The sequence below is a fragment of the Pseudochaenichthys georgianus genome, chromosome 17 (assembly GCF_902827115.2).
Source record: "Pseudochaenichthys georgianus chromosome 17, fPseGeo1.2, whole genome shotgun sequence".
Taxonomy (NCBI): Eukaryota; Metazoa; Chordata; class Actinopteri; order Perciformes; family Channichthyidae; genus Pseudochaenichthys; species Pseudochaenichthys georgianus.
In genome coordinates, this window is record NC_047519.1 from 470,162 (window position 1) to 485,839 (window position 15,678).

Below are 15,678 nucleotides of genomic sequence, written 5' to 3' on the forward strand. Positions count from 1 at the left end.
CTACTACTACTACTATGCTACTACTACTACTACTACTACTACTACTACTACTACTACAACTACTACTACTACTACTACTACTACTACTACTACCACTACTACTACTACTACTACTGCTGCTGCTGCTGCTCCAGTTGCTATAGTACTGCTTCTGCTATGATGGTGCCACCAACACTTTCACTGCTAATTGCTCGTTTACTTTACATTTCTTCTGTCTTTCTCTTTCATCTTCCCTGTTGATCCATTATTATCCACTATCCACTCTGTATGAAGTACAGTCTGTCATATGGGCTACGAGGGTCCATATCTAATTCTAATCAACAAGTGTTCTGCAGACTATATGAAAAAGAAGTAAGTGATCTCTCAGTTTTACCTTTGATGTTGCTGATGTTTGCCTCATCCAGCAAGCCAGAAGAAGATGCTCCCATCATGTATCTATTTAGTTTCTTCTTGAAGTAAAGGTTTTATTTGGTTATCTGGTTTTGTATACACAGGAAACCTGTACGCAGCACATGTCAGATACATGAGCTGCTCTGATGTGTCAAGAGTTTTTGCTCAGCTCATTTCCTCCGGCAGTGTGTGGTGGGCTGGGCGGTGCCGTTCAACATGAGAGGAAACCTGCACATCATCCAGTGTCACAGCCTCTCCTGTAGCACCACCTGCTGGTTAACTCGGGAGTTTGTAAATCACTTTTCTGTAAGAATGTAAGAAGAGACCTTACATTCGTACTTAATAAGAAAAGTGATTTACTGGCATAAACACACTGTTGACGATTCAACTTTGACAAGGTGTTTTATGCTGTTTTGTGTTTATGTGACATACATTTGGAATCAGAAGTCCACTGACAACATTGCAGCAGGCAAAGATACATGTATTTAATATTAATAATGGCTACATTCAGTTTGTTCACTGCTTATTGAAGCACTATAATGGTCTTGTTTATTTTCTCCTTTCTAAATGCTCCAACTTTATTTCATCTTCACTTGGTTATTTTAATCTGGCAAGATTTCAATAAGCATCTTCTTTGGAAACCTGCCATTTAATTAACATTGTATATTGTTGTATATTGTGCTCATATACTACATAGTACATACAGTCATGTATAATCAAATGACCACAAACTTACTAACTCTCAATCATGACCAGAGATGGGGTCGTTACTAAAAAAAAGTAATATATTACATATTACTTTAAAAAAAAGTAATATATTACACTACTTCGTTACTATCTACATAAAGTAATTCGTTACTTTACTCGTTACTTTACTCGTTACTTTACTCGCAGGGCCGGCCCGCCCCTCCCTACAGGCAGATCACGCAGACTGCTAAAGTTTCAAATGTTCTCTTTAGTTCAGTTTCCATTGTCGCATAAGACTGATCCAGATAGCTCCTGAATGTTTTCCTATCTGACCGTGGCTGTCCTCTGTCTCCTGCTATCTGACCGTGGCTGTCCTCTGTCTCCTGCTATCTGACCGTGGCTGTCCTCTGTCTCCTGCTATCTGACCGTGGCTGTCCTCTGTCTCCTGCTATCTGACCGTGGCTGTCCTCTGTCTCCTGCTATCTGACCGTGGCTGTCCTCTGTCTCCTGCTATCTGACCGTGGCTGTCCTCTGTCTCCTGCTATCTGACCGTGGCTGTCCTCTGTCTCCTGCTATCTGACCATGGCTGTCCTCTGTCTCCTGCTATCTGACCGTGGCTGTCCTCTGTCTCCTGCTATCTGACCGTGGCTGTCCTCTGTCTCCTGCTATCTGACCGTGGCTGTCCTCTGTCTCCTGCTATCTGACCGTGGCTGTCCTCTGTCTCCTGCTATCTGACCGTGGCTGTCCTCTGTCTCCTGCTATCTGTATATTTTGCGCAGTCTATCTCTGCTCACGCTGTTGCGTCAGCGTGTTGGCCATGTGTTGCACTGGAGCCAGACTTCAGCCGAGCACGTACGAACTGCGCATGCGTGAGTGGCAATAACTCTCCTTACCAGCAGGCAGCGGTAGTGTGTATTCGTCATTCAAAACAAGCAACAACCGGAAAACAGAGAAGAAGAACTACGTGTGTGTGTGTGTGTGTGTGTGTGTGTGTGTGTGTGTGTGTGTGTGTGTGTGTGTGTGTGTGTGTGTGTGTGTGTGTGTGTGTGTGTGTGTGTGTGTGTGTGTGTGTGTGTGTGTGTGTGTGTGTGTGTGTGTGTGTGTGTGTGTGTGTGTGTGTGTGTGTGTGTGTGTGTGTGTGTGTGTGTGTGTGTGTGTGTGTGTGTGATATAAATAAACAACAGCTATGTGCGTTAGCTTCACCTAGCATGTGTTCTTTGCAGGTGTTTGTTGAGGTTTGATTATGACTGATTTTAGGAAGTAACGCGTGTCGGGGCAATGTTAGTAACTGTAGTGTGATTACTGGATTATAAAAGTAGCGCGTTACACTACTCCGTTACCGACAAAGTAATATTATTACAGTAACGCGTTACAAAGTAACGCGTTACACCCAACTCTGATCATGACAAGCTTAATGGTGTAAACTTTTCTTTTTAATTAAATGAACTTAGGTAAATGGACTGCATTTATATGCCTTGTTTCTGCGACATGCCAAAGCCCCTTTTTAATACAAGCAGGCAATTACCCTTTCAAACACAGAGGCTGCCATACAAGGGGCCACCTGCCACCATGCCATGGGATGTTGGGGTTCAAGGACATGTTGACCGCAAGGGTCGGGGATCGAACCACCATCCCTCCTACTGGTGGACAACCAGGGTAATAGGGGGTCTCTTAACGTTTGGGTAACATTATCCAAATACAAATCCAACTTGTTTCCAACCAAAGCAACCAGCAGCACTTGCAAACGGGCTTTGAACGTTGCCAATTTCAACACTGACATCCCAACAAATAATGTTGTTAAAACATATTACCCACTCTACTAATAGGTTATCAATTATTCTTTTTGGGGATCTCCCTTTGCTCTAGTGTGTTATATATACATTGGAGGAAATAAGTATTTGATCTCTTGTGGATTTTGTAAGTTTACCCATACAAAGAAATGAACAGTCTATAATTGTAATGGTAGGTTTAGTTTACTAATGAGAGAGATCATATCAACAAGAATATCCAGAAATGTACATCATATAAGAGATACAAATTGATTTGCATTTAATTGTGGGAAATAAGTATTTGATCCCCTAGCAACCAACAAGGATTCTGGCTCCCACAGACCGGTTACACAAAGTGCTAGTACTCCTCATATCAACTAGTTACCTGAATAACAGACACCTGTCCACAGAATCAATCAATCAGATTCCAACCTCACCACCATGGGCAAGACTAAAGAGCTGTCTAAGGACCTCAGGGACAAGACTGTAGACCTGCACAAGGCTGGGATCGGCTACAAGACCACCAGAAAGCAGCTTGATGCGAAGGAGACAACTGTTGGTGTGATTATTCAGAAATGGAAGAAACACAAAATGAGCATCAGTCGCCTTCGGTCTGGGGCTCCACACAAGATCTCACCCTGTGGGTAACACACTCTCACTCCCTACGGCCCGTCTACACTTCAGGCATCGAAAAATGCTTTCAATGCACGGAGCATGGCTTTGCAAGCATCATGAGCATCAAAAGTTGAGCAATGTTCAACTTTTGATGCTCCCGATACTTTCGAAGCGAGATGGGTCTGGCTGCAGACCGCAGCAAGGAGGCGTTTCCTATAGGGGCGTTTCCTATAGGGGCGTTTCCTATAGTGAACGACGGGAGCCGGCTCTCGCCCGCGAACGGAGATGGGTCTGGCTGCAGACCGCAGCAAGGAGGCGTTTCCTATAGGGGCGTTTCCTAACTTTTTTTATCCAATAGCAACTTAAGGGATTCCAGCTGCTTTTATAAATCCTCGCAGAAGAAGTCATTGTTCTAGTGATGGGAATTCCGGCTCTTCTTGCTGAGCCGGATCATTTGGCTCACCAAGAAGAGCCGGCTCTTTCGGCTCCCAAAGGGCTCTTCAGTTTACCACATATTATACCTTTTAATTAAATCAAATGTAGCGCTGTTTTGACTAATGATTTATATGTGTACACATATATCACTTAAATTATTCAATACATCCTTTGTGCTAAAGTATTCAAAAGTAAAAATTACATGTTTAATATAAATTATTTGCTGTGGCCAATTGTTTTCATTGCATTTACAGACCCGTGTAACTCTCTGATACCACCCAATGAATGCATTGACTTGCTTGTAGAACCACGCTACACAAAACAGATGGCAACACCTATAAAAACTATTTAAAAAAGGGGCTACTGTATCAACCTATATAAAGTATATAAATAGAGTTTTTCTCCCTGCAGGAGAGGGGAGCGTGCTTTGAGATCAACTGCTAGGCTGCAGCGGGGAGAAGAGGGGGACAAAAAGAGATCTCCGTCCTCCGTGTTTTATTCTTATAGAAGTAGGAAGAGAAGTAATGGGTCAGAAACCCTCCTTTTTACGCAGCGGTCCAGACATAGACATCATAGCTACGGCGACACATATTCAGTTGCCAGTTACTTTTGGCATTAGGGCAGGGATATCTTTCAAGGTTTGACATAATGAATTGTGCTACTTTTAAAGCAAGCAACGATGTTTTCAAATCTGTAATCAAAAAGCTCCTCAAAAATACTATAGAAGCAGTTCCTGACGTTGTTACGTTAGTTCAAACAGTAACAACGGACTACTTTTCTTAGCGGATGCATGTCAATTTAAATCAATACATAAAACTATTTTTTAAATCAATAAAATCTTTTTCTAAATCCATAAAAGCATTTCAATTATTATTGGGAGTCATGTCGTTACTTTGTTGAGAATGTGGCCATGTGTAATAAGCGGGATAATGTCCACATTGCACATTGCATAATGTGCCTTCATGCCGATCTAGATCCCTCCGCAAAAACAAAACAAAAAACGGCTCGTTCGCGGGCGAGAGCCGGCTCCCGTCGTTCACTATAGGAAACGCCCCTATAGGAAACGCCTCCTTGCTGCGGTCTGCAGCCAGACTCTATTGTTCGAAGCTGGCATCAGCCAATCAAATCCCGTTTATGCAAATCCCGCCAGTACAAGCGCTAGCCAATCAAACCCCGTGCAAGCTGGGAGAGCCAGACCGCAGTTCATTTCCTCATATTCCAAACGAGAAATTACGGTAGCAAATCACCCGGTTCTTTACGACCAGGGACTATTTACCGGGATACAAACCGGAGGAACCAGGCATGGAGGGAGGTGGCAGAGACAGTGGGGGAAACTGGTAGGTTTTCGCCTGTTTAGGGATTTTATATCCAGTTTACTTCGTTTTAACATTGCTATTGCTTTGTATGTCGGGGGCGGGAGATTCATGTGATTGGTTGTTGGTCGCGTTGCTCGCAAAAAATGGCCAAGCTTCAGACACGCCCAGCATCAAGATTTTTTGATGCCTGTAGTGTAGACGGGCCGTTACTCTCATAGGAATGAGGCCCCGCCTCCCACGCTGTATCCAGTTATTTTTATACATCCATGAGCAAAACGGACTATTCGATCGCAACCAAGTTCTTATTATTAATCCATGAGAAGAACCCGTACTGTATGTGCGCTCACAGAGATTCGGCTTTTAGTGAAAACACACCTTTTTAAACTGGCGTATTCCATTTCTTAATCTCTGCTAAACTGATTGTTGTTTTTAAAGGGAAATGGAAACACTTTTCAAACTGCTTTCCTAATAATACCATTAGGAAATGTATTTATCTAGTCTATTTCCAATGTAAACGATCGAGATACGCGAATTTACTTTTTGAAATACGTGCCTAATGACCATGGGCGCTTCCATTGCTCCGGGACTTTTCCAGTGACGTCACTGATTGGGTACGGCTTCCTGGGCCAAAGCTCAATAACAAACAACATGGCGTGCAATGCACCAGTAGTTTACATTACAAGAAAACGGTCGTCGTCAGGAGTTTATTGTATTGCCCCAGGCTGCACAAATGGATTTTATACGAAGAAGGAAGAAGTACATTTCCATAGGCTGCCACTAAAGGATGAGAAGCTGCTCAAAGTCCAGTCTGGATGCCTGGTTCAATACAAAACATTGGATTTGAAGCCAGGATCTGTTCCCACAATATTCGATTTCTCAACGTATGCAGTCGGGAACACCGACCGTCCCAGCACGTCGGCCGCGCAAGACAATGACAGTGTCAACAAACGTGAAGTTCGAGCCACCAAACGAGTTGCTTCAGCTGCCGAGAGAGAGGTACATATTGCAGCACTACTAGCTCACACATGTATTTACTGACACAGTGTGACCTTATTAATTAACGCAATCGCGTCCAAACTAAATGGTAGCTATTATTATGACGCACAATAGAGAATTGGGGGTGTTCTATAGCTCAACTAATTAAACTGGCATACACACGCTCATCTGTCGAAAACAGCCCTAAAAAGGCTAGTATTGCTATTGATGGATGGTATTGCAGGACCCAGAGCGCACGGAGCACAGAGCGGACAGCAGATAACGGAATTGCAGTTGTATTGCTTATAGATTATCAGAACATTTCAAAGGGGACACAGCCCCATTGGATATTAACCTATGGATTAACTACATCATCGTTTTTATCGTTGTAATGCCATTGAAGACCAGTTTAGACCAGACAATGAGGAAGGTAAGCCGTTAGCCTGGCGTATGTTAGTACCTAGCGCCACTTGTTTTGATGTACGTTTTTGTGGATAACCTCGCGAGTTTGTATCTTTCAGTGTTGAGGTGGGCCCCGTTAGATTCTGTGTCTCCTTGCGATCATAAACGATGTGTTGGATGTGCGGCTAGGATAAGTAATAAGGGAGCTATCGGTGCAGTAATAGGTTAGCATTTTCGCTCGGGGCTAATTCAGAGGCTCACTGTTAGCATTGTGTTTTTTTAATTTTTTTATTCCGGATCGTATGCAACTCTATTCGACCGAATCGGTTCATAAGCATAGGCCATGGGATGCCTGGTAACTGTAGATGCTTCCACATCAATGTCATCTCCCGACGAATAGTCAAATTCATCGTTCAAAACGTCGATCTCATTGCAAAATTCCTCCATCGCTGCCATATCTGCCACGTTGAGTTGACTTCCGGTATGGATACCCGGAGCGAGGACCCACACAGTGACGTCACCATTTGGGACTCCCCTAATGGCAGCGGCCTGGTCCCGGAATTCCCCACCCGGCCGGTGGATAATTAATTTTCTTTTGGCGAGTAATATCATATACAATAAATATTACGATCAATATCCATTGTAAAATGAATAAACTACCGGAATATTATAACTGTAATTGGTGTTTCCTTTCCCCTTTAAGTCTTTTTTTTAAGTATTTTTTTTTAAGTCTTGTATTACTGTGTGCTCTTCTTAATTATGCTCTGTAAGGTGTCCTTGAGAGCTTTGAAAGGCGCCCATAAATAAAATGCATTATTATTATTATTATAAAGACTTAATGATTCTAATAAGGGCTATAAAATAGTTCATACTGGGTAGTTTATTTGGTTGTCTGATTTACAGATGCCTCTTTCCCCATGTTACCCCCTAAACGCACCAGGAGCGTCTGCGCCGCGTTACGTTGCGTCTGCGCCACGCTGCGACCTCCTCCTGCGACCTCCTCCTGCGACCTAACACACCAGGCGCGTTACCTAGTTGTTACCTTCCACTCCACAAACTGCAGCGACTAAAAACCAGGCCTTGTCCTTTCTGATGTTGTCCTTGTAAAAAGCATTGGTTACATCGTATACAATGGTGTGTTTCTCCACTTCCATTATGAACACCTCGTCGTCCATTGTGCGTATCGTAGTGGAGGTGTTGTGATGAAGGAGGGGGGTCTGCTAAATTAGTATATATGCAGGATGGGCCTGGCCCGGATGCTCACCTTTCCACTTCCTGCGAGGGGGTGCTGCCTTCCCGACCTTACCTTACGGCTGCGCCACGGCAAAAATAGGATTCATCCTAATTTTAGAGAAGCGCTGCGCCGAGCCGCTTCTGGGACGCGTCTGAGCCGTAACGCGGCGCGTGTGGTGGAACAGCACCCATTGACTAGAGTGGCCGCGATCCTTACGACCGCCGCGGCCCGGCCGTAACGCGGCGCAGACGCTCCTGGTGCGTTTAGGGGGTTAGTCAATGGGAAAAAGTCTTTTTGGGCTGGGTGACGTCACAGACTGATACGGAAGTTGCTGTACCGCCGTTTGGAGTGGAGTCACAACGAATTTTGGGCACAGAGTCCGGCGCACTTCCTGGGGGCTTGCGTGAAAGGGGAGACTATGGCTGTGACTTGTGTGTGACTGACCCATGGATGTATAATAAGAACTGGATACAGCGTGGGAGGCGGGGTCTCGTTCTTTCCTATGAGAGCTGATCATTGGCGCATGAGGACAAAATGATATGCTGCTTTAAGCTCAGACTCCGGGGTAATTTCCCTCGCTCTCTGTGAGCATCATGCCCCTTGGCATGCAGGGCATCATGCCAGGGTTTCTTGTCATTTCTCATCTTGCAGATCGCCATCAATAGAGGTTGCATTTGGATGGTGGTTGCGCTTGTTACTGTAGTTCTGCTTGACGCACACGCTTTAAAAAACATTATAAGACATACTTTATTTAAATCTCTTGCTGCAACCCAAGAAGTCCAGGAAGATGGTCGTCCAAGTTCTTGCTCATGGTAAAAAGTTATGTTGGGTCTCTGATGCTTTTTATAGTGCTGTTTAAACCTCTTAAGATTAAGCTCAAATTTCATTAATGAATTGAGTGGAAATTCAGTTTTTCACCACTTCAGCTACCAATACACACTCCGGCGTTCCTTCGGTTCCATACAGACTCCTTGAAACACAAGAACACTTCTGCAGTGATTTGAATGTTCACTTCTTATAACTATCAAATTGCAAAAGCCATATACACTCATCATTTCAGCATGATGTGACCTGTATTTTTTCATTTAAAAATGTTTTAAAATATTAAGCAGCTTGTTCGATTTATTATTATACTTGTGAGGGATTAATTTTGTCTTTACTCCTAAGTGTCAAATCATAATTCTCCTTACTCCTAAGATATTTGACCTTTCGGCCTGTTGACGTTTTACGACCAAGCCGACGTCTGTTATCTGTCTTAAGGAGTGGGAACGGTCAGCTGTGGCTGACCTTACCAGTTTTATGACCGGTCAACTCTCGGTCATAGGAGCCATAGAGTCAGATAAAGTGATTCAGTGCCCCCCAGGTGTTCACAGATGCTTTCCCCAATATGGGGGTTGACTCTGAGTGAAGCTAATTAAAGGTCTGCCAAGATGAAAAGAGATTCAGAATTGACATGGCAACCCACCTGAGCAGTCAGAACTTTTGACTGTGTGACTTGTGATGTGAATTCTCCGGCCGATGCTTGTATTAAACTACCAGTGTTTGACATCAGGACTCCTGCTCGTCCTGTGTCTCCTTCATGAGTCGGTGACTCCCACTGCATTGCTACACAAAAGTTTCCTCCACAATACTTATTGGATAGTAATGTTGCATCAAGTAGCATTTGACTGTTGTAGATAAACAACTTCTGACTTGTTGTTACATTGGATATTTCTACTTTTCTGTACCTTAAAAAGTACTAGTTTATTTTTAGAAATACATTGTGTTTACAGTTCTGAAAAGTAGCTAAACATGTAAAATTAATGTAGTCGAGTACAAAGTGGCATTAAATTAAAATACTCAAGTAAAGTAAAAGTACTTCAAAAATGGTACCTAAGTACAGTACTTGAGTACATTTACTTAGTTACTTTACACTGGTGGAGATCATGAACTTATCTGAATCTCTTGCATGTATTAAAAGACCAGGGGGGTGTACTACGAAGCAGGATTTTCGCTTAGCTGGCTAACTTCAGGGAAAACTCTGGGTTTCTGGTCCTACGAAGCTGGTTCTCTTTTTAGCAGGCTAGATCTCCATGGTAACTTATGCTGTGCGGCTAACCTGGTCGGGTTGATCAGATCCTTCTCAGCCTTCTTTTTCTTCTTTCTTTCATATCTTACAATAAAGTATTATTATTATTATCGTATCACATCTGAACATGATTTTTAGTTAGCAGATTGTGTTGAAACGTTTTTTTTACTTTTGTAAATGATGGTAAGTATAATTACAATTGAATTCTAACATAACAGAATGGCTTGATACTCATGCCATATAAAGCTCCCAACCGTTATTCTTCAAGTCCTCAAAATGACTCTAAACTGAGGATAAACAAGTAAAAACAGATCACTGACATCCAAATAAAGTGTTTTCAGCTGCATTAGATTGGGCCTTTGTCAGGATCTCGACACAAACTGATGAACCCAAATGCACGACCCAGAGACAAAAAATGTCATTTTAATTTCACAGATCGGGTAATCCCTCTTAACAGAGTAGGTACTGGAAATAACAAAAGGCGCTCACAAGGAGGAAAAAACTAGGCATAACAAAAAGAGAACTTAAGAAAAACTTAAGCCTACAAAACTTAACAAAAGAAACAAAACCTGACATGAGCGAAAGCGATCCTTTCAGAGCTGAGGCGTGGCACGACCATTCGGAGAAACAAACAAGACGAACTGACACAGGACAGGGGAGAGACAGGACTATTTAAACATGAGGTGAGTGGGAACAGGTGGACACAAAGGGGCGGGGCAGACGCTGATGAAGGCGGGAAAAACACACAAGGGGAGGAAGAAACAGGGCCTGAAATGAAAGACAAGAGGTAAATACAAAATAAAACAGGAAATGACAGACAAAACACATAAACAAACTCACACATGTGACGAGACACAACAGTACCTTCCCTCTAGGGACGACTCCTGACGGCCCAGGCTGATCAGGACGACGATCGTGGAAGTCCCTGATCAGAGTCTTATCAATGATAAGTGCGGGAGCTACCCATAAGCACTCCTCAGGACCGTATCCCTCCCATTCGACCAGGTATTGATGTCCTCCGCCCCATTTGCGGACCACTAGTAGCTTCTTGACCGTGTATACCGGGCCCCCGTCGATGATCCGGGGTGGTGGAGGGGCCTTGGAGGCGGGAACCAGGGCGCTCTCCTGAACAGGCTTGATTTTGCTGACGTGGAATGTGGGGTGGACCTTGAGAGACCTGGGGAGTCGGAGACGCACCGCGACAGGTTTGATAACATTCTGAATTGGCACCCACGAACCTTGGTGCCAGCTTCCTGGAATGAACATGTAGGGGTAAGTCTTTAGTGGATAACCTGACTCGCTTACCCGATCTGTAGACGGGAGCCGCACGGCGGGAACGATCTGCTGCTGCCTTCATCCTAGCGGATGTCCGAAGGAGTGCCTGCCGAGATCCGGCCCAGACCTTCCGACAACGTCGGACCATGACGTGCGCAGACGGGACTCTGACCTCCTCCTCGTTGGCTGGGAACAGCGGGGGTTGATATCCATAGGCGCAGTAGAAGGGGTAGAGACCTGTAGAAGCCGAGGGAAGAGTATTGTGGGAGTATTCCACCCAGGTGAGTCGGTCGCTCCATGACCTCGGGTTCTGGGACACGAGGCATCTGAGGCAGGTCTCGAGGTCCTGAGTTAGGCGTTCTGTCTGGCCATTGGACTGGGGGTGGTAGCCGGAAGACAGGCTGACGGTGGCGCCTAGGAGCCTGCAGAATTCCCTCCAGAAGATGGAGATGAACTGGGGACCTCGGTCGGACACCACATCTCTGGGGAAACCATGAATCCTGAATTCATGGGATTGCATGACCTCTGCCGTTTCCTTGGCAGAGGGAAGTTTAAGCAGAGGGATAAAGTGCATCATCTTGGTGAATCGGTCTACTACTACCGGGGAGGAAGAAACAGGGCCTGAAATGAAAGAGGTAAATACAAAATAAAACAGGAAATGACAGACAAAACACATAAACAAACTCACACATTCGACGAGACACAACAGCCTTTTTAAATGTCTCTCACAGATATTTCTGCGTAGTGTGATTTTAGACCAAACTATTATTCATAAGTAATACTGTACATGTTTACATTGTGTTTCTGTTCTGTGTTTCCTGCAGAATGGAGCAGCAGTGAGAGCAGGATGGAGAGGACCGGTTGTTTTTATATCAGATGAAAACAGCAGCTGTTCTCTCATGAGAACGTCTGAATGCACCAGACCAGGGATGTAAAGTAACTAAGTAGATTTACTCAAATACACTACTAAAGCACAATGTTAGGATACTAGTAGTACTTTACTTGTGCATTTCAATGTTATGCTACTTTGTACTTCTACTCTATTACAATTCAGAGGTAAATGGTGTACTTCTACTCCACTACATTTATTTAATACCTTTAGTTCCTTCACAGATGTGGATGAATGATGTGAAATATAATCAAGTCTTAAATCAGACTTTAGTTCCACCTGTAGTAAATCCACCAGCTACCCTGCAGTATACAAAGTCATTCAAACTAGCTGCACCTTCACCAGCTTCAACACTTTCATGATCAATCATTATAAAACATATCATATATATTATTCTGAAATACTTTTACTGTCGCTACTTTCACTATATTTTGATGAGAATACTTTTCTACTTTTACTTTGGCTAACATTTTGAATGCAGGACTTTTACTGTAACAGAGTATTCCTATACTCTGGTACTTCTACTTTTAATGAAGTACACAATCTGAGTATATATCCCACCTCGGCAGAAGATTACAGGAAGACTTCCATGGACTGCTTCCTGTAGCTTGACCCTCTGAAGAGCAGTGACATGCTGACACCTATCCTGTGAGCTGTGACAATGTTTAAAATAAACTGTCAGTCGGACTGAGTTTTTGAAGATGGACATAAGAAAAACATTTCTTAAAAAAGACGACAATTCTCAAGTGGTGGCTCACACGACAACCCCAGAGCCACCACTTGAGCCAGGTAAACAAGGTATGTAAATGTCAGTAAACTTCCAAGTTATGCGAACATGTAAGCAAAGCATAAATTACAGCTACGTTGACGTTACTTTGAATCGCGGGGGGTAAGCTAAACCGTTAGCAAGTAGCTATAGCTAGCCAGATATATTAAATAAACACTGTGTCATACAATCTAAATGTAATGTTTTTTAGCGTTACCTGGTGATTTCAAAGAAAGCTCTCTGGGAAATGTTGACTTACTGTTCGACATGAAGCTAGAAGCTACCTTACGGTACACAGTTGATCCTGAGTCCTGTCAGTTAAAGTGTTTCATAGTTAGCTTAGCTAAGCATCAACCTAGCACTGAAATATATGGATGTTATGTCAGCTGAAATGGTGGCATAGTTGCCACTGCTTTACGTCGACAGCATGTTTGAACGTATTTGCAGCAGTAAATGTGGCTGTTTGGCCACTGACGTTGCCATAACAACACCTGAATTTAAATGTGCAACCTCTTTTTGTGACAGATTTTTGCAAGAAATTATAATTCTCCGGAATGATATTCCTTTTGACAGCTAGTTCCTATGTGAACATTATGAGATGGACAGCCAGAGAGAATAAATGAAAAACAGTTATGAAATACTATATGACAAAACAAGAATACAGTTTAAGTGATTTGTAAAATATCCATAAAGAAAAATCTGCTTACAGTTCTGTTTCATATGGGTGTTGAGAGATGTATCCATAGATCTCTTAATGTTGCTGTCAAAGTGCAAAAATCTTCCTGGGGGAGGATGCCCCCTAGAGGAGGTTAGGTCCACGGTGTTTACATGCTTATTTATACAATATGTGTGCTTATGCTAACATCATAAGACAAAAGTTGGTTCCGTGTTGTGTGTGGTGAGAACGCGCTAGAGTGAGGAGGGCCCCCAAGCCAAAGTTCGCTTAGGGCCCCCAAAAGTCTAGGGCCGGCCCTGGGACCAACAGAAAGTTAGATCACTGTTTGCGGTCTCAGTCATTACATGGAAGAATGTAAATGGTTTTTGTAGGTGGAGGTCTGAGTAAATACTTGCAGATTCGTGCTCTTCCCAACTTTAACAATGACCTACTTCTGTTTCTCATTATATTCTGGCTGCACACACACACTGCAAACAAATGACTTTCCATTTTGTGTGTGAGTACAAGTGTGATTCTAGCCTGCCCTGCAACTATGTTTTATTCTTCAGTTTTATGTTTCCATAAGCTCTCTGATCTGCTTAACCATTTACAGTCCACATTTTAATATATAATTAGAATAATCCGTATTTTAGTCCACTGTAGTTCATTTACATTCAGCTTTTTATCCTGTACTATTTCACATCTATATGTTTGACTTATGTCTATAGTTTACATGCTCACTTTCCTGCACTATTTTATTCATATTTCTTCCTTTGGATCTCTTGGGTCTTTCCTTTTGTGTTGCCTCCATTATTTTGTCCAATGGAATACAGCAGTTCTTTTTTTCTGTCAGCTGCATTATTCCCTGCCTGTCTGGCTCTCAGAGTGATAATCCAGATGTGAGATCTGACGTCTGGGAGACACATCATGTCTCTCCTGTCTCCTCTCATCTCTTTTCATTTCCTCTCCCTCATCACTCCTCCCTGCTCTGCTTTCTAGTATTTCCTCTACAGCATTCCAGGTCTGGCTGCATCTGATTTCAAGGTACAATGAAATAGTTAAACCTCTATAAACATTCACACTGTGATTCTGTTGTAAAAAGATGAAAGCATCATAAACAGTTGACTTTCTGCATCAGCTTGTTCCTGCACTTTGTTGAAAATCATGTTTACAGCCAAATATTCAAACCCATGAAACACAAAATGGATAGAAGATAGAATATAGAATATAAATAAGAAATCAAAGCAAAACACAGCAGTGAACTGATTGTAGAGATTTCTTCATACGTCACTAATGGAGTTAGCAGTGCAGGTATACCAAATGGCTAACATAGCAGTAGCTGAATCTATCGCTAAACCAGACACAAATTAGCCGCGTTCACACTGTGAGTACTTTTCCCCGTACTTTTCCCCTTTAGTTCCGTTCGTACCCCTTATGTTGCATTCACACCAAAAAGAGTACTTTTACCCCCATTTTTAGTGCCTGCTCGAGAGGGGTACTATCATGGGGGGAAAAAGTGCCCCAGTTCTGATTGGCTGGGCAAATTGCAAACCACGGCCCGTAAAACTCTGAAAAGTTTTGTGAAGCCGCCATTGTATTTGTGGCATTAGCATTAGCCCCGCGCACCAACGGAGAGAGAATAACTTATGGAAACACAAACAAAAACATGGGAGCGGTGGAAATGTGTCAAGAGGTGTGGAGAGGTGTCGGCGTTCTCGCGATTTACTCGGAAGGCTTCAGTAGAAGCTGCTGGAAGCCTTCCCCAACTCCGGGGACTTCCGGCCGGGAATTCGGGCGGCAGTATACGCCGTGAAGTTGTTTGCAGCCTGCCAGTAAACCCAAAGCAGAAGAAGACGAAGTGACGTCAGCGGCTCATTTGCGTAATCTTCTCTCAGGGAAAAGTACTCCGGTGTGAACGCGATTGGTACTTAGTGCCCTGGGGTAATAAGTGCCGGGGCACTCTTACCTCATTTACACCAACGCAACTCCGGTTCAAGCTCCGTGCTAGAGCTTTTCAGGTTCAGAACCGGTTCTTCGGTTTAGCTCCGGCTCTTTTCACACCGCCCAGAGTCCGACTGGTGCTGCGTCATTGCGTTATCATTTGCGTCATGACGTAACCGTTTGCGTTCCTGCTTCATAAAGCCAAACCGCGCGGAAACCCCTCACAGCTGACACCGACAACAACAACAATGGTCGACTGTG

At 43.5% G+C, this 15,678-nt stretch overlaps 1 protein-coding gene across 1 annotated transcript in view; it reads right to left on the reverse strand.

Annotated features, from left to right (window-relative positions):
• The window catches only part of LOC117462768 (protein Niban 1-like), a 25,196-nt gene extending 24,643 nt beyond the window's left edge, over positions 1-553 (reverse strand). Inside the window, exon 1 of the mRNA XM_034105084.1 lies at positions 374-553. Coding sequence (XP_033960975.1) covers positions 374-431 — 58 coding nt within the window. The 5' untranslated portion in view covers positions 432-553. The remainder of the gene's footprint in view (positions 1-373) is intronic.
• Positions 554-15,678: the final 15,125 nt, after the last annotated feature.